Source organism: Lepisosteus platostomus, chromosome 7 (assembly GCF_059453375.1).
Source record: "Lepisosteus platostomus isolate fLepPlt1 chromosome 7, fLepPlt1.hap1, whole genome shotgun sequence".
NCBI classification, from domain to species: Eukaryota; Metazoa; Chordata; class Actinopteri; order Semionotiformes; family Lepisosteidae; genus Lepisosteus; species Lepisosteus platostomus.
In genome coordinates this window covers 35,709,681-35,733,118 of record NC_142617.1, presented here as the reverse complement: position 1 = coordinate 35,733,118, position 23,438 = coordinate 35,709,681, and the positions used below count along the sequence as shown (strand labels likewise).

Here is a 23,438-nt window from a genome sequence, read left to right as displayed (position 1 = left end):
GCAGTTACCCACCTGAACTATGTCTGTATATGTGACAAAAGTCATGAATGAAACACTTGTTGCAAGTACAGATGTTATGTTTTGCTATAGTGGCATTCATAACCTCTCTACATATCACTAAAATGAAAACACAGTAAGGGGTTAACAACAAAACACCACAGACAAAATGTGTCCTCAAGGAAATTTGAAAAATAAAGTAAAGATAATGAACTATTTTTTTTTGCTAAGAAAAAGTAAAGAGAATTATTTATCAAGAACCATTCATGAAGTATTTAATGTCTGATAGTAACTCTGATTACAAGCTCATGTTTATTACTTCAATGCCCATGCCGTACTGTGTGGTTTTGTGAGAACTACTATACAGCTACATTCATCATTTCGTGTTACTGCATGCTATTTTAAACAACGAAACCCATTCTGATAAGCTACTGTAGCACAACATGAAAAATTCAGCTGTTATTCCACTTCAAAGCTTTGAGATATAACATTGAAAATCCTATATTTAAATTTTCTGCTGTCTGAAGCCTTATAAAGTTCCCCACATTGTCCAGCTCTAGAATTCTGCCTTTAAATTTCACGTGCTTGTCACTTCATTAAACAACAGCCATGACCATTCCCTTGTGCCTCTCTGCCAGAGCATGTTTTATGACACCAATTAAAAGGAATGCTTTGTGTTTTTGCTGCAAATCACCACAGCTCAATAAAATTAGCACTGCACACAAGGAGCTAACTGCTTTCTGCCACTTTAGCAGTAGCTACAAGATTATTGAACGGTCTCACCAAGACACTTTAGTGTCTTTCTGATTAATATGGTTATACAGAAAAATAACAACTGCCCTAGTGATAAGTTATATAACTATCATTGTATAATCCGTCCATTAAATCTGAATATCATAGGCATTCACTTGAAAGGGGCAGTGCTTTTAGCCTTCTCTGGATCTGTAACTTGATATAAAAGCATAAGGATTGTTTGATGTTTGTGTTACATTTATTTTTTAATTTTAATTATTTTAAAATTTAAAAAATTAATTTACTGCCTGGAAAGGACATTTGGTTATTTTTGAAGATCTTCACAATGACACAGTATAAAAAGGCTTTAAAATTATAACACCTAGAGTTTTTAATTGCTTGTATATGTACAGTGGACCAAAATCTATTGTAATGGACTATAGAGTAAAACTCCAGTCTGAAGTATATTATGAATCTCACCACTATTGGTGAATTTGTAGATTCCAGTCCAGACGCTTTCATCCATAGTCAATAAACTTGACCAACAGATGTTTTCTATGAAACTGTGGTCCCTTGTGACCTCCCATATGACTGCAGGACCATGCAACAGGTTTTCCTCTTGGCCTTTGAGGAAGCCATTATCTATTTGAACATTTCCAGAGCAGAGTATGATGAGTCTGATTAGATCAAACGTAATAAAAAAATAGTGACGCTGAGACAGAAAGACACAAAAGGAGGTTGTAAATTTGGTGAGTCCAGTATATCCTAAGTAATTTGGGCCCAGTAATATTAACATCTTACTTTTTATGCCAATGAGTAATTAAAACAAAAACATTATTGACCGTACAATGTATTTTCAAACTGGTAACACAGTTTATGTGCTTGACCAGTTAACACTAGTACATAATCAAGGCACTGGGTCATGTTGATAGCATTTATGACAGATAATACATTTATGTTTTTTATAGATATTAGATAGATAGAATACTGTATTCACTCATTATTACATATCTAAAGCTAGGCTGCAATATTACAAAAGAGCAAGAAAGATTCCTTAAAATCCCAGGGAATAAGAGAGGTACTGAAAGAGGCAGAGCTCTTAAAATGGGGAAAGGCACCTTCTGAGGCCATCTGTAAGCTGAATTAAAAAAATACCATTTACATAATTTAGCATATGCACTTTAAATCAGACATCTGTTAATTAATTTTAAAGTTCGTTAAAAACATATGCTATTAATTCACATTTTACTACAAATGTAGATGTGGGTGTTTAATTTCTTGCATTCATTGCAATAACAAAATTTTACACGTTTCAGTTTTTACATATGAATCTAAAGATCTATTGTATAGTTTTGAAATTCTCTTTTCGTTTTCCTTCCCATCAGAAGAAAACTCCTTGAGGCAATGTATGGTGGAAGAATCAGTAAAAAATGAAATGTTTGTTCACATTTCTTAAAAACGTTTTTGGATTTGTCCTTTACCTTTTTACCCCATAAAAAGATCCCAGGGGCACCGAAAGGTGTCAACCCTGAGCAGCCCATCGCAAGTTTGAAGTAGTACCATAACTAAGACGACTCTTTCAATGACAAATAAGACAGATATTTTAAAAATGTAATCTCTTTCATTTAATGAAAAATATGTAGTTCATATGCCAAGAAATAGTTGCTGATGCAAGGCCTAGAAGATAATCCAGACTTTGTTCCTTTGGGAAGGCATACCCTGTCAACTACATTTCACCTCCACTGAATGTGGGAGTTGGAGAATGTTATTTTAGATTACACTCAGCAGTTAACTTTCTTTTTTTAGAAGTACACAGAAGTATTTCACTCTAAAAGTACGCCCTGAAATGGAAATGATTATGCAAAAACTATTAAAAACAGGTTATTAAAGTTATTAGTTTACAGTCCTCTCTGAATTGAACTGAATTGAACAAAAGTAATGTTGATGCATTAAATAGACTGAAATACTGCAGAAAAAAGCTTTCAGTTGAGAACCGCCATATTTAATCGGCCTAAAACTGCTTTTAAATTAAATGGTAATGTGTCCTTGTGAAAATGTATATTTGATTCCCGATTTAGTTCAAGGAGAAAAAGTCAATTTGCTCATAAGAGATATAATCTTCTATCATGTTATCAATCAAACAGTCAATCAATCAATGTTTATTTTTTCATTAAAAACCCACTTGGCATATTTGTTATATATTAGACCAGGATTTCACACTTATTAAACTCAGGAAGGAACAGCAGGATAAAAAAAGTAAAATGTTTTATTAAATCCACACATGCTGCGCTTGCTGCCAAACCTCAAATTAGATTTGAAATATTGAAGGAGTTGAACTTTCTAACATCATTTTTGCTTGTAACAGTTGCTTCCTAATTTCTTGCCCCCTTGAAAAGACTGCATTTCAATTGTGCACATAATACATATTTATATATATGGAAACATATTTGCACACCACAGATGCCTTTAGCATTTGGCACAAGTTCCTCATTTTGTTTTTATAATTAATTAACACGAGGAGATAGTGTACATAATTCATTTGTAACTTATCAAAGATTTCAGATTTCTCCCATTTTGTAGGTTCTGTTTTTTCCAATGTTTTATGCCCAATATTTTATTTTAATCAGAGAAAAGCCCTGGCAGAAGACACCAGGCCACTCAAAGTGGTTTTGCCATTTGCACTGTAATGATACAAATCCCACTTTCCTTTATTGTTTTCACCTTCCTGGTTTCTTCTTAAGCCAATTACGACCAACTGTTAAAATATCTTGGAGTGAAATGTGTTGTCACTCAGTCGAACATCACGATTTAACGTTTCACTGAAGCCATGCTGCATCCTGGTCACATGTAATACACAGATTAATATGTGAATCCTGCATTTCTAACAACTCCTACTGCAGCTACCTTCAAACTAAAAGTGTGTGCAGTGAGTTTCAGAAGCATGCAGGGCCATTGAGATTCGCATGAGTGAGTCCAAACCAGGACCAATCTTTCATTTGGACATTCCAATTCAATATACAGCATTTCAAATGAAATATGACCAAACTGGTTCTATGTAGGCAAAGTGGGGACTGATACTGTAGGTTGGAGAAGGTTAATTGCCCTTTATTTCACAGAGGGCATGTTACTCACTGGAGGGTTTTTATACTCCTTCCTGTTTTATAGAGAAGGAGGGTGAAGACAGTGAGTTTTAAGGAAAAAGGGAAGAGGCTGCTGGAACAGTCCCCTCTGGGGGATGTGGAACACTACAGTTAAACACAGTAACATTTGTTTAGACTCTTTCAACTAATATTTGTTTCAACTAACAAGTTTGTTTCAACATTCAGCTGTTCCTGATTTAACCTCCTCATGCAGTGATTGTTATTTATAGCATTAATATGCAGTCAAACAAATGAGAAACAACTTCAGGACCACAGTGTATCAAAATCTACAGTGTGCTATACTGTAGCTATTATTACACATAATTGCATATATACTATTTGTAATATAACTAATATTAATGGATGTGCATTGTTAACGCAAATACAGTTTTTCATTTCCAAATTGAATTGGTCAGGTTTTCAGAGTTTCATTAACAAATGAAATATCTCATTATTGTTTTTAAAGATTGATGTTTTAAAAATGCTATCATTTCATTATGCATTACTCGTTAATGTGTCTTTTGTTTCACAAAAGTTGCTCAGCTGGTGTGATCCGAGCCACAGCTGCAGAGGGTGTCTTTGTTCAGGTTCTTCTCGTTTTCTATGCACATTTGGTAGAAGAGATGCTGTGTTGCTGTAATGATAAGAGTGCTGAGAATACCACTGTCTGTGTCTCTTTTTCACAGTAACATTCATAATGATTGTATGTTCCTTGCCAAAGGGCAAGAAGGAACAAAATTACATTACAGTAATAATAGGAATGTAAAGTGAAGCAAATAACAGACTGCAGCAAAGGTCAGAGGAATCATTGTATACAGGAAGCAAGGGATATTTTGTTGCTTTTTTTGTGAACTAAATGGTATGATGCTATGAATTTATTACCATAATATTTAACACATGTAAAATTCCACAGAATTAATTTTCTATCTCAGTCCTCCATTTTCCAACCCTTTGTTCCTGAGTTACTAAAAAACAAAATGGTCTATTCTGCCTGAATTTCATTCATTTTTAAACATATTTAAATGATATGCTTTTCAGAATCCCACACCAGCAATGCAAGAACGCAGTCTTTGCAGGATTTCACAATAAGGCTGCCGCCAAAGCTGAGCTACAAAATGAGTTCTTCTTGGATGCTGTGACCTGCATTAATTCCTAATGCAAAACAATCAAAATGATCATTTTTAAACAGGTGTGAAACATGTCTACTGTTCCTGTGGTGGCTCTGTGGCTAAGGATCTCCGCCTGTGGCTGGAAGGTTGCTGCTTCATATCCCGCAGCTGGTAGAGGAATCCTACTCCGTTAGGCCCCTGAGCAAGGCCCTTAACCCCAGCTGCTCCAGGGGCACCATATAAATGGCTGACCCTGCGCTCTGACCCCAAGCTTCTCTCCCTGTCTGTGTGTCTCATGGAGAGCAAGTTGGGGTATGTGAAAGGACAAATTCCTAATACAAGAAAAAGTGATCTTATCTTTAGGCATCACTATATACAGTACAACATCTTGACATGTTGTACCCCAGCAACTTACTTTATTATGGGCTGCTTCTTTTGGCAGACAGAAAAAAAAGATAAAATTCCCTTCCTTATAAATACCTCTCGTTGCTGAATAGCTGATTAAGAATCAAACATATGCTGACACCTTGAAGATGCTTACTTAGCAGAGTTTAAAGATTTTGCCTGAATGTCTTAAAGAACAAAAATCAATAATGTCAAGCAAATTCACTTGTGGATTTCATGCAGCAAGTAAAAACTTTAGCTAAAAACACGAAGTAGGGAATGTTGATCTTGAAGAGGTGTTCATGATGACATATCATTTACATCTTCAAAAGAATGTGGGGAAGAAATAAATAAAGCAAGAAGAATTTTATGATATGTAGTTGAAAGCTTAGAATTTAAATCAGGAGATGTTAAGTTAAAATTGTTCAATGCGGAACTAAGACCACATTTATAATAATGTTGCAGTTTTGTAACAATCATATTATAAAAATTGCTTGTATGAAATCAGTCCAGAGGAGATACAACCAGATTCTTCCTGAATTTAAAACACATTCATCCTCTGCATTGATAGCCTAAAAGAACTGCATTACTTTAGCCATGGACAGAGCAGACAATGAGAGGACCTGTTTCAAGTATTTAAAATGGTCAAAGGCACCAACAAAGTCAACCCAGTGCACTTCTTCAGAATCAGAGTGTAACATGAACTATGGGCACTTCTTTACACAAAGGCTTATGGGAGTATAGAATCAGCTATTCAGTAATGCTGTTGAAGACCCTGGTGAGAGAGGCTAGATGGGTTAAATCTTGCTTGCAACCTTTCTTATGTACACTTTCTAGGTGACAATATTGCCTACTGTATCTTCCTTTCAACTACCACAGAACATTTTGGTTCAAATAGACAAAGTGAATGCAGTTAACACAATCTCTACCAAATCACCTGAGCAGTAAAACAAGCAAGCAGAATCACAGGGCCACCTTACCGTCGTGGCATACTGGATGTCTTTCCAGATCGATGTCTCTCTTGAAAGGTCTGATGCCTCAAAGAGGTTCTCCAGTATTACTTCCCCGATCATGTCGTGGCGAGAGAAGCGGTCGAAATCAAAGACGCTAAGGTGAAGCTTCCGGCAGCTCAGCTCCTCGTATGGTACCGGGAACTGGAAGGACTCGTCAAACGTTGGGTTGAGGGTCTTGCGGTGGACTCGGGTCTGGAACTTGCGCTTGCGGTCAGGAAGCAAGTAAATCTTGACGTAGGGGTCCGAACTGCCACAGAGATCCTTAGCAGGAAGGTCAAAGGCTTTGAGGATGTTCACAACAAGGGACTCGTTCTCGTAGTCATACATGAGGGAAAAGTTGATCTTGCCACATGTCTTAGCACTGTTCTTGGAAGAGTCCTCGGCCTCCACAGACTTCTGCTTGTAAAGCTCTGGTTTGATGCGTCCTATACTTGTTTGCTGTTCATCGACATGCAGAAGGTCTGTGCCAAGGTCCAGGCTTGATACATGCATCTGTCTTGGGAGATGCCTCTTAAATGAATTGTGCCTAAACAGAGAACAGGAAACATCCTTAGCAGCCAATCAGAGCACTGCAGTCTGTTTAAGGACACAATTTACAAACTGAAACTTATGCAATGCACTAAATATTTCAATGCATTTTAGTAGCTCATTACATAGGAATTTCAGACCCCATTGAAAGATTACAGAAAAAATAGTTTACAAAGATTTATTTATACTTTTCTGTAGTGGGAACTATTAAAAATTAAAAGACGCATATCTGCATTTAGTGTACTGTTCAATAGCAGACACAATATCAAATTTATGTTTACAATTAAATTGTGTATTTTAAATGATTATCAGATGTTTTATGGATCAAATTGTAAAAAATACTCGGAAAGACATCATATCACATATTCAATGTGTAGGACAAGTTATGCAGTCATAGATCTATCACATTTTATACAAACATGTCATAATTCTACTTCTGTATCTGCCATTTAATAACAAAAGTTTGAATCCACTTCTTTGATTCATCTTCATCATGCAATGTTCACCATGTCAGGTCAAATTAGTAATGGAATCCTCTGGAAGAATCACTGCCTTTTTACTTAGGTAGACCACCTATCCACCTATAGAAATAAAATCCATTCCAGGTAGATACTGTATCTTCTAATATAAAAAACCCTAGAGTGCATCCTAGTTTATTGCTGCTATCACAATACAGTACCCCCCGCCCCCCTGTTACGTTGTAACTTCACTTGCTTCTAATTATTATTAATGTAAAAATAATGAAAATAAGTAGACATCTGTACTTTGTGTGTACTGTGACAGAGCCATTATTTTTCATTTTAGAATTAATTATGTGGCTGACACTTTTATCCAAAGCAGCTTTTTTTTAAAACTAATTTACAGTATGTAGTTAAGCAATTTATTGAAACAAGGTCCTTATAATCGAAGTATAGTGCCTTGCTCAGGAATACAATAACAGAGTAATACTGAGGATTTGAACCCTGACATTTCCATTTCTAAGTCCAATGTTACTCCACGTTTATTAATATACCCCAGCTGTGCCCTCACCTCCACCCCAAAAAAAACCTTGAACCACCACAGAAGGATGGATGAAGATAGTGTAGACTTTCCTTAGAAACATTCACCCTCCAAATCATGTGTTTATTATTACAGTGCGAGTTCTACAGTGAAAACTTGCTGATCTTCTATGTGCTGGCAGAACTGTGCAACTCTCACCAACAGCACCTCAAGACCATGAGTTCATGGCTGATCCAAGGGATCACTCTTTCATGCAGTTTGAGGACTCTCTCGCCAACACAAACCCACCCAGCCTCAGTGGCTCTGTGCCAGCTGTGCTGAGACCCTAACAATGGTCAGCTACTGATTCAGCCATTCCAACCTGTAACATCTGGTCTACAGGACCCACCCCAGTTTTTTGACAAAATTTTGACTGGCTCAGTTTCTCAGGAGATTTAGTTGATTTCTTTATCAATATAAACTAAAGTCAGATCACTTGCAATTAATGTATTATTCTATATGTATGCCAAATGAAGCAAAACTTTAGAATATGTAAGACATTTTAAAAACCTTTTGGATTAAAAATACTTTGCCATTGCAATTATTTAAATCAACATTTAATTTAGGACAATCCTGTGTCTTTACCTTTCAGCAATGATTATTAACTGTTGTCCACACACACCCCTGGTGGAAATTTGATTGAGAAATTCAAACTCCTGAAAGGGATAGACAATGTCAGCCCAGACCCCTACCTTATAGTCACAATGGAAACTAGGAGAAGATAACAGGAATAGAAATTAAATGTGAGTTTCACTTGTGAAAAATAAACTCTTCTCTTCACAGAGGGTTTTGGGTGCATGTGACAACACTGCCAAACTCTATTCTGGAATTGTATTCACAAAGAACCATCACTACTGCTTAGTGTGTATTACTGTAGATTAAAAATACACTAGCAACCAAACTAGCAAGATCAGCTGAATGGTATTTCATGTGCATAATATTTCTATTACAATGCTGAACATGTGGTATGATCTGACTAGATTTCTAAGCATTTTTATAGATAGTGAGTCATGAAAGATTAATGGTTAAATTCAGTAGAGTCTGAGATAATGCATAGCTGTGGATAAATAGTATTTCACAGAGAGTAGAGAACATCCTACTCCGAGGAGGATATGAAAGATTAGTGTGTGAACTGTTGCTTTTTCTAATCTGTACAAATTCCACAGCCTTCTGGAAAATAATAAAAAACAACCAAGAAAAGTAGAGGAAATATTTATCACCCTTTTTTGCTGTTCAAGTCATGTATTCTTTTCCACACATCTCTAAATCAACACTTCTGTCTTTTGTTCCCATTAAAGTCTCCTTTTTGGACTTCTTTCCTACACCACTGACCCCTGGTGTCTTCGTACATATCCTCTTGTCATGCTGACTGCCAACTTGTAAGCTCCTTTTGCTCTCCTGCTTCGTATAAGTAAAGGTAACGTCCATAGCAGAGACACAGCTGCTCATGAGGCCACAGCTCATCCTTGTTTCCATAGTGATAAGAGAACTACAGAACACAAGACCCACCCAGGATTGGAAGCCAGTTCATCGATGGGATCATCCCCAGGCAATGCTAGTCCCTGTTTATGAAGCTGGACAGACTGGACCAACAGGGCTAAAGTTTGTAGTTCAAGGATACAACAGTATCTGCAGCAGGGACTCAAACCCACAACCTGCCAGTTACCAGTTCTAACGAGCTACCCACTACAGTATACCTCCCTGCATCCTGTATCTGTATCTTCCATTCACCCCAATGGTGGAACCATTAAAAATTAAACAGTAAACATTAAAATTGTCGTGTCACTGGCCAGCTTTGTAACAAACGTAACTACTGTATTAAAACTACATCCAGAGATCTTGCCAACTGCCTCCACATGCCAACCTACTGTATATAAACTGCTAGAAACATTGACTGCAGTGCACATAGACACCACATACTACAGATCAGAGTGCAATCCCAGTTACTGTATGTAATTCTGCACCTAACTGGTTTAGGCTGCTTTTACTTGTACAGTCTTTTTGCTTCGAAGTCTAACTCACAAACTTCAATTTATTTTGTAGTCTGCACTTGCTCGTGTAATGTACTCACAGGCAATATGGTTGTATTCTTACCTGTACAGTATTACATTACCCTATTAATCATTTTTATAGGAAAGTATGTTGTAGAAACTCCCTTCTTCCATTAGATCTGTACAGTTTTGAAAAACAGTTTTTTTTATTTCCAAAAAAGTCTTGCGTTTCTGACTTTTATATTTAATTATATATTGTATTGAGGAAACACCAGGATAGTTAATACATAATTCTTGTGAGAAGACAAGAATATTTGCAAAGAAAGGAGAGATTTCAAGTCTTTGTTGTTGGATTTCTGGTCTGAGACAATCCTCAAATTATTTTGCTAAGGATCCCAGTGAATCACGTTTTCAAAAAAGACTAGGTATTTTATTTGCAACTTACAACACAGTATAACAATGTTATTTTCTGTCTGAAAACCATTTGCCCTTAAGTTTCATTTTTGTCCTGCAGGCTTAGTTTCTCTGTCAAGGTTGAAGAAGATTCTAATTTCTTTTCAGAATTTTAAATACCAAAGTGAATCTCAGTACAGTCATCTCTGTTACAGGCTGCAGAGGATGAGTTCTTTTAAGTCTTTGGATTTTACCCTGTTTCCTTCCATTCCAGGGGTGATTCTGTTGGCTCTTTTTTGACCTTTACAGAGTTAGGTCAGGTCCTTTTTTCCTTACATTGACCAAAATGTAATATTGTTATGTGGTAAAATTATATTTATTTGTTTAATGATTTAACCCACAGTACCTATGTAGAATAAAAAAAAATATTTATGTACAGTATGTTAAAAAAACGAGAAAAAGTGACAGGTGTAGCTTACTGCTCTGCTAATACAGTGAAAAGAATTCTGCAAAATATGAATAGTCGTGCACAGTTCTGTGTTCATTATTTTCAATCATTTTGCTTTTTAAAAATTACTTGGTTGTGAGAGTTGGCCATATTCATATCATGAGTTTCAGCTGAATACAGACAAAACCAATTGGCAGTTTTACCTTGGTAATTGATTAAACTAGTCTTTTAACTGAAATTAATAACATCAAAGAATCCTTCAACATAAGAGCTACCCTGAGAACTAAAAGCATTAGGCCAATTTTGGAATTAATTCTGTAGTAATATTTGTTAATTGTATCAGTGGTAGGTAAGTGGGTAAGTGAGATACTTGATATTTATTTAATAACCTGTTGAAGTTGTACATCCAGAAATATCCAGTACTGTAAATCTATTACCATATTTTGAAAATAGTTACAATAAGGCTTGCACGTCTAACATTATACAAAATTATCTTGGTAGACAAAAGAGAAAGCATACAGTAAACTCCTATATTTTATGGTAATAATGGCATCCTATTGTACCATTTCTCTGTCTATACTAATCTTGATATTTAAAGTTCAATATGTGAAAGGGGTTTGAAGGAATGAAATCTGACAGCAAAAAATCATTAATGTGAAACATAACACAGAAGCTGATGGAGTGTTTTCTCCCCTGAGTGCTAGTGAATTCTGTTCAATACATTAGCATTACAATAAACCATAAACATCTAGGCAGTTTTTTGGATAATAAAACATTAATAGTTCATCAAAGACAAATTCAAAGCCTCTGTAAATGCACTTACCACTGATTATTACTCAACTGATTATTACGTAATGTCTTGCATGTCTGAGTAAACCCATAAGAACAAAAATAGCACGATCTGTGAGACCATGAGTCATGAAACCTCTCCAAGATTAATTGATCATCAATCAAGTGTGATAGCCTGGACAGGAGTGTCTAGTCACCACAGAAGTGTGCTTATAGCAGTTGATGGTAACCTGACTGTAAAGTGCTACACTGATCAAGTCTTGGGAATTCACTCACAGCCCTTCCCGTGGGTTCAACCTTATATGACAACATTCAAGCAGGAAAAAACATATCCTCATGCTGTTCCTATAAAAATGACTTTCTTGTAAGATGAGGACATGACAGCCAGCCTGGAGCCCCAGTGCACATTTATTAGAAACCTGCAAACTGTTATATGTTCTGCCAAATCCATTAATTTTCACATTACTTCTTCCAATAAAGGGTTGTGGGAGTGCTGGAGCCTATCCTGCCAAGCAATGGGTGTAAGGTAGTGTACACATTGGATGGGACACTAATCCATTGCAGCTCCTCCGGAACGGAGGTTGCCAGCGCGTAACCAAAGGATCCACCCAAGGTTAGCCCAGCAGCAAGCCTGATCAACATGTGTTCTACAGTCAGAACTGTGGACAACTGAATATCAGTATTCAGAACTAGCGCTACATCAGGAACGAACCAATCTTCCTCCTGTGTAAAGAGTGTGACCTGCTTGGACCCGCAGTCACTTTTCTCATGTGGAGAAACTCTGCTAGTAAAGCCAGAACTAACACCCAGTCTTCAGAGATCCCACTACCAGCGTTGCAGCAGGAATCTCTCCCATTTCCCTCACACTGAACCAACACTGCCTGGCACCGGGCCAGAGAACGCCAATTGGACACAGCAACAGCCTGCCACTGTTCCTTTGTGTCCGCAGGAGATCTGAATCCACACAGATTGGATGAGTATTCAACATTCTGCATTACAGCTTGAGAATTCAATTGTTACCTCAATGCCAGTTGATATCAATTTAATTCCTATGAGTGATGTACTTGATTCCCTCGGGAGGGGGATCAGAATACCTCCTGGGTATCCCTGCCTGTCGTAAGAGGCGACTAAAAGGGTTGTGTCAGGAAGGGCATCCGACGTAAAACCATCTTGCCAAAACCATGGTTGCAAAGAACACAAGGGCCCGGGTTGCAAAGAACCGGGGCCCGGGTTAACAACGTCCGCCATTAGTGCTGTGTCCCAACAGGGTACTAATGGAAATTATGCTACTGTGGGGAAAACTGTAGAGTGGGGGCTACAGAAAAGAAACAAGGTGAAGGGGCCTGGAAGGAATGTTAAGTCAATGAGAGTGGGGAGTTGGAATGTTGGCACCATGACAGGGAGAGGGAGAGAATTGGTTGAAACTATGGCAAGGAGAAAAGTGGAGATCTTGTGTGTGCAAGAAACCAAGTGGAAAGGAAACAGCTCAAGACACCTAGGAGAGGGATACAAGATTCTATATGCTGGAAAGAGTACCAAAATGAATGGAGTGGGTGTGATAGTGTGCAAAGACCTAGCAGACAAGATAGTGAGGGTGGTTAGACACTCAGACAGGATTATCAATGTACAGGTGGCTTTTGAGAGTGGGTTATGGAATATCATCTCTGTATATGCACCACAGGTAGGAAGACCACAGGAGGAAAAGGATAGCTTTTTGGAAGATCTCGAAGAAGTGGTTAGCAGAATCCCAGGAAATGAAATGGTGGTAATTGGAGGAGACTTCAATGCACATTTAGGAGAGAAATGCCCAGATTATCCAGATGAACATGGTCAGAGAGGGCTAGGAGAGAGAAATGAAGAAGGAGGAAGGCTACTAGAAACACTCCAAGCTCTTGAATTGTTTGCAGTGAACACAGGGTTCACGAAGAATTATGAGCAAAAGGTGACATACAGGAGTGGAGGCCATGATACCCAAATAGATTACATATTAGTGAGAAGAATTGATAGAGCGAAAGTCCAAGATGCTAAAGTCCTGCCCTATGAGGCTGTTACCAGACAACACAGGCTACTGGTGATGGACATCACAATATTGAAGGAGCGAAGAATAAGGCAGAGGAAACACCCAGCACGAACAAAAGTGTGGAAACTGAGAGAAAACAAAGTAGATTTCAACAGGCTGGTGAAAGAAATGAAAAACAACACAGAGGAAACAGAGGAGCCTTCAGTTGAAGAAGAGTGGACTGAGATGAGCCACATCCTAGAAGAGGCTGCTACCAGGGTTTGTGGAAAGACAAGAGGAGGCAGACCGAGGGAAAATGAAGAGTGGTGGTGGGATATGGAAGTTCAGGAAACACTGAAGGAAAAGAAAAAAGCATACAAGGCACTGAAAGATGGCACTGGAGAATTACAAGAATATAAGAGACTAAAGAAGGTAGCAAAAAGAAGTGTAGCAAGAGCAAAGGAAAGAGCCTGGAAAGAATGGTATGAGAAACTTGAAACAAAGGAAGGAGAGGACCAAATCTACAAGATTGCTAAACATAGAGCGAGACAGAAAAAAGATATTATCCGGGTGGCGGTACTCAAGGATGGAGAAGGCAGAGTCTTGATTAAACAAGAACAGATCAAGCAAAGATGGCTGGAGTACTTCAAAAATCTGTTAAATGTAGAAAATGAGAGGGAGAACCTTGTGGAGGCAGACGTAGTGTGTGGACCAATCCAAGAAATTTCAGTAAAGGAAGTGACAGAAGCTATCAAAGAGATGAAAGTGGGCAAAGCAACTGGACCATCAGGAATAGCAGCAGAACACTTTAAGAACCTCGATGAAGAGGGGATTCAGTGGCTGACGAGATTGCTAAACAATATTGCAAAGGAAGAGAGAATTCCAGAAGAATGGACAAAAAGCAGTATGGTTACCATCTACAAGGAGAAAGGAGACCCAATGGAGTGTAAAAACTATAGAGGAATAAAACTTCTGGAACATGGATTGAAAATCCTGGAAAAAATTCTGGACAAGAGACTCAGGAAGATAATCAGGATCCACAACTCACAATTTGGATTCTCAGCGGGGAAAAGCACAACAGATGCCATTTTTGTGATGAGACAGTTACAGGAGAAGACACTAGAGAAAGGGAAAAAGCTGTATGTGGCCTTTCTGGACTTGGAGAAGGCATATGACCGTGTGCCCAGAGAGGTGGTGTATTGGTGCTTGAGGAAGAAAGGAGTACCAGAAAGCATGGTGAAGTTAGTTCAAGCAACCTATAGAGATACAACTACAAAGATGATAACACAACAGGGAGAGACAAAAGAGTTTGAAATCACAGTTGGAGTACACCAAGGATCAGCACTAAGTCCTTTCCTTTTCATAAACATTATTGACACACTGACAGAGGAGGTAAGAACAGAAGTGCCTTGGGAACTCATCTTTGCTGATGATGTGGCACTGATGGCAGACTCAGAAGTAGAACTACAGGAGAAAGTGTTCAAATGGCAGAGGAGTCTGGAAAAGGGTGGACTGAAAATGAATGCAGAAAAATCTGAAATAATGGTAATGGAGAGAAGAGGAGATACTATGACCAATGTTGAGGAGACAAATGGAGGAAAACTGAAACAAGTTGATGACTTTAAATACCTTGGATCAAAACTGGTAAAGGGAGGAGAAACACTGGAGGCAGTAAAACAAAGAGTGAAAGCTGGATGGAACAAGTGGAGAGAAATAACTGGAATAATCTGTGACAGGAAAATTCCCAGAAAGTTAAAGTGCAAAATGTACAAGACTGTGATTAGACCTGTATTACTATATGGAGCTGAATGCTTGGCAGTTGGAAAGAGGGAAGAGAACTTGATGAGAAGAACTGAAATGAGGATGTTGAGATGGATTCTGCAGATTTCAATGAAGGATAAGATCAGAAATGAAGAAATCCGTAGACAATGTAGGGTGGTGGATGTGGTTGAGAAGATGCGAGAAGCGAGGTTACGGTGGTATGGACATATCATGAGGAGGGACGTTGAGGAAGTAACAAAGAGGGTAATGGAATTTGAGGTGGAAGGTAACAGAGGAAGAGGCAGGCCTAGAAAGAGATGGATAGATTGTGTGAGAAAAGATATGGAGGTATGTGAAGTGAGTGAGGAAGATGTGCTCGACAGAGACAAATGGAGAAGAGCAACCAAAGCAGCTGACCCCAGGACAGTCTGGGACTAAGGCTGTGAAAAAGAAGAAGAAGAAGAAGATGTACTTGCTTTTGAGTATCTAGTGTAGAAGTTGAAATCCAAGTTCATTTACGAAAGGGTCTAAATGAATGGTATACTGCATGTATATCCCTCTTGGTTTGTAACTCTTCGTGATTTAATATTTACCTTTTGTATTCTGCTAACCCTCACTGATAAGATCTGTTATGTTTCTGCACATTTTATGTATTAATAAATGTATTCTCATGTATTAGTATCCATGTGTGTGCGCTGCTGCTATCCCGCAAGGTCGGTTTTCTAATAGCCATCAAAGAATCATTTTGTGACTTACTGCTACAATTAATAATTGTCCCAGTAAATGCACAAAACCGCTACATTTATTGGTGCCTCGTGAGAGGATGCCTACAGGTGACAGGGCCTTCTCCTGTTATGTCCCCAAGCGCAGGAACTCCCCAAGGATATCAGAGAGTCACCTTCTCTAAACTCCTTCAAATCCAGACTCAAAACCCTCTTCTTCAGAAAAGCCTTTACTTAACTGGTTCCATTCTTCAACCCTTTGCTTTTCTTAGTACCACCATCCACGGTCTCCTCTATATATTGTAATTGTGTTCTATCTTGTGTATTCTTCTTATTTATTGTTGTTGTCATCCTGTAAAGTGCTTTGAGAAGCCACCTTTAAAGGTGCTATATAAAATAAAGTTTATTATTATTATTATTATTATTATTATTATTATTATTATTATTATTATATCTTAATATAGAACACCTGCGGGGGATCACTGTGTAAGTATTTTTAATTTTAACAATAAGTGTAAATGCTCGGCTATGAAAGTTTTCTCTCTATGAGGAGAACGTTGTGCCTTAACTGAACTGCTGTCAGTGAGGTTCCACAACGATTGTGGAGGCATCTGACAGCTGCTCCTTTTAAGAGGAGCAATGATTTTTTTATTGCATGCCCATCTGGCTGTCAGGGAGGTTAGCCGCATTGCCTGTCTTTGTGGGCCCTCTAGCGGTGACTGGTTGAGTTTTGGATGGAAAAGATCTCTGCTATGCCACATATCCTTTCTCCCCAAACTCAAACAAGTTGTCTTTGAGCAGCCTGACGGTCGTCTCTGGAGAGGGCATCGGCATTCCTGTGTGCCAGACCAGTTTGGATTTCCACCCCAAACCTCTAGCGCTGAAGAGTAAGGAACCAGAGAGTCAACCAGGCATTCTTTCCCTTGTTGGCCTTCATCCAGGTGAGCAGGGTATGGTCTGTCACCAAGGTAAATTCCATACTGAGCAATTAGTACCACAGAGTCTCAATGGCCCACTTCACTGCAAGACACTCTTTTTCCATGACCACATAGTTTCCTTCCCTCAGAAGGAGCTTGCAGCTGAGATACAGGACAGGATGCTCAACACCGTTAAACACCTGGGAACCAAGTTCCCTCTTAGAGGCATCCATCTGGAGAAAGAATAGCCTCCCAGAATCCGGTACCCTGAGCACTGGATCCTCATAAAGTGCCACCTTTAAGTCAGTGAATGCCTTCATGGACTCTGGAGTCCAGTACATCATCTTCAGGCCGAGTACAGCATTACCTCAGAAAGCAGGGCTGCTCAGTCCATGAACAGAGGGATGAACCTGCAGTAATAACCAACCAGGCCCAAGAAGGACCTCACCTGAGTTTATGTCCTGGGTACTGGCCAGTCACAGATGGCTTTTACCTAGTTGACCTGAGGACAACTCCCCCCACCCCCCACAATGTAACCCAGATAGTGGGTCAAGGAAAATCCAAACCGGCATTTTGCTGGGTTTATATGCAAGCCTTCTTTTGCTAGAGAGGTGAGTACAGACTGACAGTGTTCCAGGTGACAGTCCCAGTCTTTGCAGAAAATCAGTAGGTCGCTGAAGTGGGCTGAAGCTTAAGAGAGGTGCATTCTCAATAATCGGTCCATTAAACTCTGGAAGGTGGCTGGAGCTCAGTGGAGGCCAAAAGATAACATCTTGTAAAGTTCTATAGATCTAAGGGAGTAAAAAAAAATGTCTTGGGCTTGGCATTTAGCCTTTGGTTAAATCCAGGCAGGGCAGGTACTTCACCTTACATGTCCTCTCCTAAAGTTCATCTACCAGGGGTATGTGGTAGGCATCAAACCGTGACTTGTCTTTCAGATTCCTGAAGTTGTTGCAGAAACACAAGTTTCTGTCAGGTTTGGGGACAAGAGCAAGAGGTCTGGACAAGAGGCCTTTACTCTCTTTGACAATGTGCAGATCTAGCATTTTCTGTACCCCCTGACAGACCTCCTTACATTTAGTTTTGGGGACGTGAACGTGGAGAAATCCCTGTGAGCATCTGGTATACAGTAGCTGCTTCTATTAAGTAGCTGCTAGTAATTATGTTATAATTGCATGCCCACCTGGCTGTCAGGGTGGTGAGAGCCGAGTTGCACTTTTTGTCTTAGACCACAGTACACTATGTCAGTTCTCAAAGATTGAGATTGCCTGCTGTTCAGCAAACAAAAAGGGCAAATAAGTTGGTAGACGAATATCAACATCACACAAAAACAGCTAAATCAAAGAATAATATACACGTACAGTTTTTTTTTCCTTTTTGGCATGTTTATCTGCATGATCTAGGTTAGTTACGCCATGACTTTCTGTCTAATGATGTGCAGTGTTACAGAAAAGTATATTTTTCAGCTTTGAATATAGTTAAAAACCAACAGATTTTCCAGCTGACTGCAACAACAAACTATAATCACTGGATGATGGATGATTAGGCTATCAACAGGGACACTTAGCCATTGAAAAAACATCTTCTGTGTTTGTTTTAAATATTTGTGCGCACCCAATTAGAGAAAGGTAAACGATGCTAAGGGACCTTTTGCAAAAGCAATGGCATCGGCAACACCGTGACAAAAACTGAGAAAATAAATAAACAAGATTTGAACATTGATATTCCTCCAGAGGTGCTTTGTCTCCAAGTCCTGAACTTCGAGGGTTCTAAAAAAGTTGCGGTCTGTTGAGAATGCAAAGGGATCATAAGGCCCTTTCCCAACAAAAAAGGAAGGGATTTGTTATTGGCACTTTGTTTCGCACTGTTTTAGAAGAATCTGTTCCAGTTGAGGCAACTAGAAAAGTGAATAATCAGATTTTTCCAGTGGTTGTCACCGCCTTATAAACAATTCCCCCAGATCTATTAGTGCACAAGTGTGGTGGCAAATAGCATATTTTATGCTTCTTCACATAAAAAATCAACATCTGGAATCATCACATTCAGTGATGAAATACAGGTTAGTCTGGTGTCCTGAGTGTCTTTCTTGTTTTAAAGCCCCCCAAAGTAATCACATACAATATCATAATCCTCTATTAAACAATGTGTATCATAAATAATTAAAGAAGCAAACAGATTACCTCTGTTCATGCACAATAGTAAAACCTAATAAGTAACACAAAGACTATTATCATTACCAAGGTTTAAAACATTACCAAGGTTTGTACAGAGCAAATGCAGAACAACAAAGTAAAAAAAAAGAGAGAACAATGCTAACTGTTGACAACAATTAGTTCTCTCATCTCTTAGGGATCTTGGGCAATTCCTCCAGGACAAATGAGAGACAAATGAGAGGTTAAACACAACTTAAGTTTACAGATGAGACAGGAGCAAGACCAGGCTGTTATTTGTCTCTAGATGGTCAGGACCAGAATAGATGCCAGTGAACTTTCAGCATGAAAATGACTCTGATACCATAACAGAAACAGGCACTTGCAACCACACACAAACAACAAGGTCTGAAAGCCTCCATCCTGCTAGCAAAATTAGGTAATTATAAATTGGTGCACATTTATATGTTTTTAATTTTATTTTATTTGAGGGAAAATAAAATATAATAATATAACTGCTCTAATAAAAGATTCCTAAACATAGTACACCTACGGACCTGTCTTCATAAAAAAACCAAAAGGCTCTGTGTGTGAAAAATGTGTCTGTGAAGATATAAACTTGGCTGCCCTCTGCCACTTGGCAATTCTCTACTCAAGGTTCTGAGTTGAGAACCTACTGTAAAAAAATAGAGAATCCTTTCCTGTCTTTTTATCATAGATGCATGCATTAATAAAGCTTAATGAAGTTTCAGTTGTTTGGAATTTTAAATGTTTCTGAATATTGTTGAAAATCACTTTTCAGGAGCTGTCTTCCATACTGCGAGAAAAAGGTTAGTAAGAGTGTCGAGTGGCTCCTCACCTGGTGGAAGAGGCTGGCTCAGTGGTCTGGCGCTGCATGCGAGTTCGCCGCAGGAAGTGGTCTCTCATGGAGAGCTGGACTTCGGCGGGGATGTCTGGCGAAGTGTGACTGATCTTCACTGCCGCCTCCAGGAAGTTCATGGCACCTGAGTCCTTCAGCTTTTCCGTGGCCATTTTCCCTTTGTGACAGTTTCCTCCTCCGCCGGAGGGGTAGGTGGGGGCCAGAACAGCAGTGCCGGACGACACAGCCTTGTCCCGCCAGGGCACCCAGCACAGCTTCCAAAAGACAAAAACAAAGACTCCCAACAGGGCCAGGCCACACACTATGACTACGACAGCAAGGAGGCCAAACGACAGGTCTGTGGGGTGGGGAGGGATGGAGGGGAGGGGTTGCACAGACAGACACGAAGGTAAAAGAGAGACATATGAGAGAAAGAGAGAGAAGCAGAAAATTGTTTTAATTAAACTAATAAACAAATGACAAAAAAGGCAAGACACAGAACATGCTGGAAATGTATATATGAAGTATATACTGTATTTGTCTCCAGAGTTACCAAACTGTCACAGTCTGGTCATTTGTTCTCATTGCATGTGATGCAGAAAGAGAAACATATTTAAAATTCTCGCAAGCAACCGTAGAGCACCAGGGCTCTTTAAATACAGAAAAGGTAAGGAGCAAACTGTAAACCTGCTTCACAAAGTATAAATCAAAATCTGATCCCCAATGTGAAAGTGAATTCACCTTTTATTCCCTCACTGTGATGCTCCCCACAACATAATTTAAAAGAGGCCATTTACTTTGTTACCCCTTCACAATTGGCTCTTCATTATACCCTTCCTCTTCTTTTGCAACAATATTGGGCTGGGGTTGACAGGACTTGATACAGGATTTTCAAATTTAGAAAAATGCTGTAAAAAGGCATTCTAAATCAATTTTGGTGAAGAAATTCCAGACTAGGCTAAATTCAATATAACCCATAGAAGGGATAAGAGAATTTAATCTCTTTAGCCTAGAGATTTAAAGGTTTGTGGAGATTTGAACCAGATATTTAAGATCCTGGAAGGAATCGACAAAGTTGTCGCAGCCAACTAAGGAAAACAACACGACTAGAAGACATAAAAGTGTATTAAGTCAAATGGCTTTACTATTACTTGCCAATAATTACACTTAATGATAATGCGTTATTTGAATGTTGCAGTACAATGGTTTCATAATCCCTTTCTAACTGCTACACAAGATGTTCAGATCACAGCCATAATGCTTTATAAGGACATGCACAAATAACATATAGTGTGCATAAAAGGTCGTAACATTTGTTTCAGTGTCGCTATAAATGGTGCTAAAACATGTCGTGACACGTTATGTCATTTGTGCATGTCCCTATAAAGCATATGTACCAATAAGCAAAGGCATCAATATGCTGTGTTCCAGATCACCTTTCTGAAGGATTTAAAATATGGAATATATGGATCCATTTGAAGAAAAACAATGTAGGACATCAGAGCTGAGAGGAGACAACAGGTTCAGAAAGTGCTAGTCTGGCCTTATGTTAGCAATCCTCCAGCTCAGGCTCTGCATGGACACACACTCACTGGCTATACAGCCTAGGGCCAAAGTGATGACTTCTGATTTATTCAACTAAAACAATCTCTGTATTCTAATTTTTCTTGCCCGTTTCTTCACAACTTGTATTGCTGATATTTAAAAATCATACCATTTTTGAAAAATGACACTTATGATGTGCATGACAGTTCACAAACCTAAGGGGTGTAATTGCAAGGGCTGGTGGGGGCCAAAGAGCTTATCTCAGAAAAGGTAGTTATAAATACGTAACTGACTGCTGACTCTTATTATTACATTATTATTATTCAAAAGGTTTAGAAAGGGATGGAGAGGGAGACGGTCACGCTTCCTGATCTTGGTTTAGTCTACTTAATTGCTTCCTAATTTCTGCCCCAGCTGTCAACCTGTCAGTGGGCAATTATCTTCATTTAACTTGTGAGAATCAGTTCACTACATTGACAGTACTTTGTTACTCTCTTACAAAACTGACAAAAATGTACTGAATTGCAAAAGCTTTCAGTGGGTGCTTGTACTAAATTAAAGTTTTATAAGTAAACACAATGAGACACAAGCTCAGTAGATGTAAACAGAATTCATAGTTAAGAGATATAAATAGAATAATACCTGCAGGAACACTAAATACCCAGAAACGGATTAAGGATACTCCTTATAGGGCAGGCTGTAGTCTGCATAGCTATGATTGGTAACTGATGGGGTCGGTTCATTTGTAATAAGACACTAAAAAGGCAGATCTTGCCTTGCATTTTTTAAAGTGCAGAAATATTTTATTTAATCAGCTTAAACAATTTTAATATTTCCAACAATTCATCCTTTCTTAATGGTATTTCAGTGAGATATGTGGTCACATAAACTCAAATCTCTGAATATTAAATTAGACATTATTTTAGTAGCCCAGCTCAGCAACATGAGTCTAAAACATTTAAATGTATTTTTAATTCAGTCTGCAGACCAAGGCCTGATAAATACAGCCCTCCTATAAAAGTTTAAGTGAGTGAGCCATTGGGATGTTTTCATAATGAAGAGGCCTTAGAAATACTTAAAAGTGTTTTGAACACATTAACCATCAACAACGTTTTTTTTTCCCAATGTTTTTTTACTTACTTCTGAGAGTGTGTGGCAGATGATATGAGTTGTCAGAATGGCATTATGAGTAATGTGTAGTTTCCATAAAATATTCTACATAGGACTTGACATTTCTGTCATCATTTTAACATTATTACCATATTTTAAACATCCTTGAAGTAATACCTTAACAGTAACAATACAGAAGGAAAGCAACTGAAAATCTTTACTTTTAAGATAATTATGTATCTGCTCCTCCTACCATTCCAACAGAGGAAACAAACTGTATTTATCATGTGGTCAATCCTTTTTCAAAGAGCAAGAAGAAATATTTCATTCAGGATGAAAAAAACACATCCACGGTTGCATGTGATAATGGGGTATCAAGAGAGCAACTACAACATCTCTTATCTTTAAGGTAAGACAATGGGCATTTTCTGGAGTGTTTGGTCAGGATAACTGAAGCCCCACAGCTGTCCCTTATCTTATCTTGTCAATTGAAACAGTCACAAAGGCTAGAGTCCAGATGGCAAGGCAATGTCAGTAATATTTACACAATAATCAAACCTTTCTTGGGTGATCATTATGATAATTGTTCTGGGGACAGTACAGTAAAACAGTGATCTCCAAAGCAGTAAGGTACCACACACTCTTTAAGAAAACAGAATTGGGAAAGGTCGAGAAGATACAGACAAAAAGAAATTGCACCAACATTGTGTTCTCCCATTGGCCAGCAGCCATATCACTCTGCAACTCACAATGGGCAACCCACTGAAGCTAAGCAGGTGTGAGCTTGGTCAGTACCTGGATGGGAGAGGTACT

At 38.6% G+C, this 23,438-nt stretch overlaps 1 protein-coding gene across 1 annotated transcript in view; it reads right to left on the bottom strand.

The window, feature by feature from the left end:
• The window catches only part of LOC148658612 (synaptotagmin-6-like), a 95,933-nt gene that overhangs the window by 8,914 nt on the left and 63,581 nt on the right, over window positions 1–23,438 (bottom strand). Inside the window, exons 2-3 of the mRNA XM_088640047.1 lie at window positions 19,971–20,328; window positions 6,343–6,901 (exon numbers count right to left, since the gene is read on the bottom strand). Of these exons, the coding sequence (XP_088496173.1) occupies window positions 6,343–6,901; window positions 19,971–20,328 (917 nt within the window). The remainder of the gene's footprint in view (window positions 1–6,342; window positions 6,902–19,970; window positions 20,329–23,438) is intronic.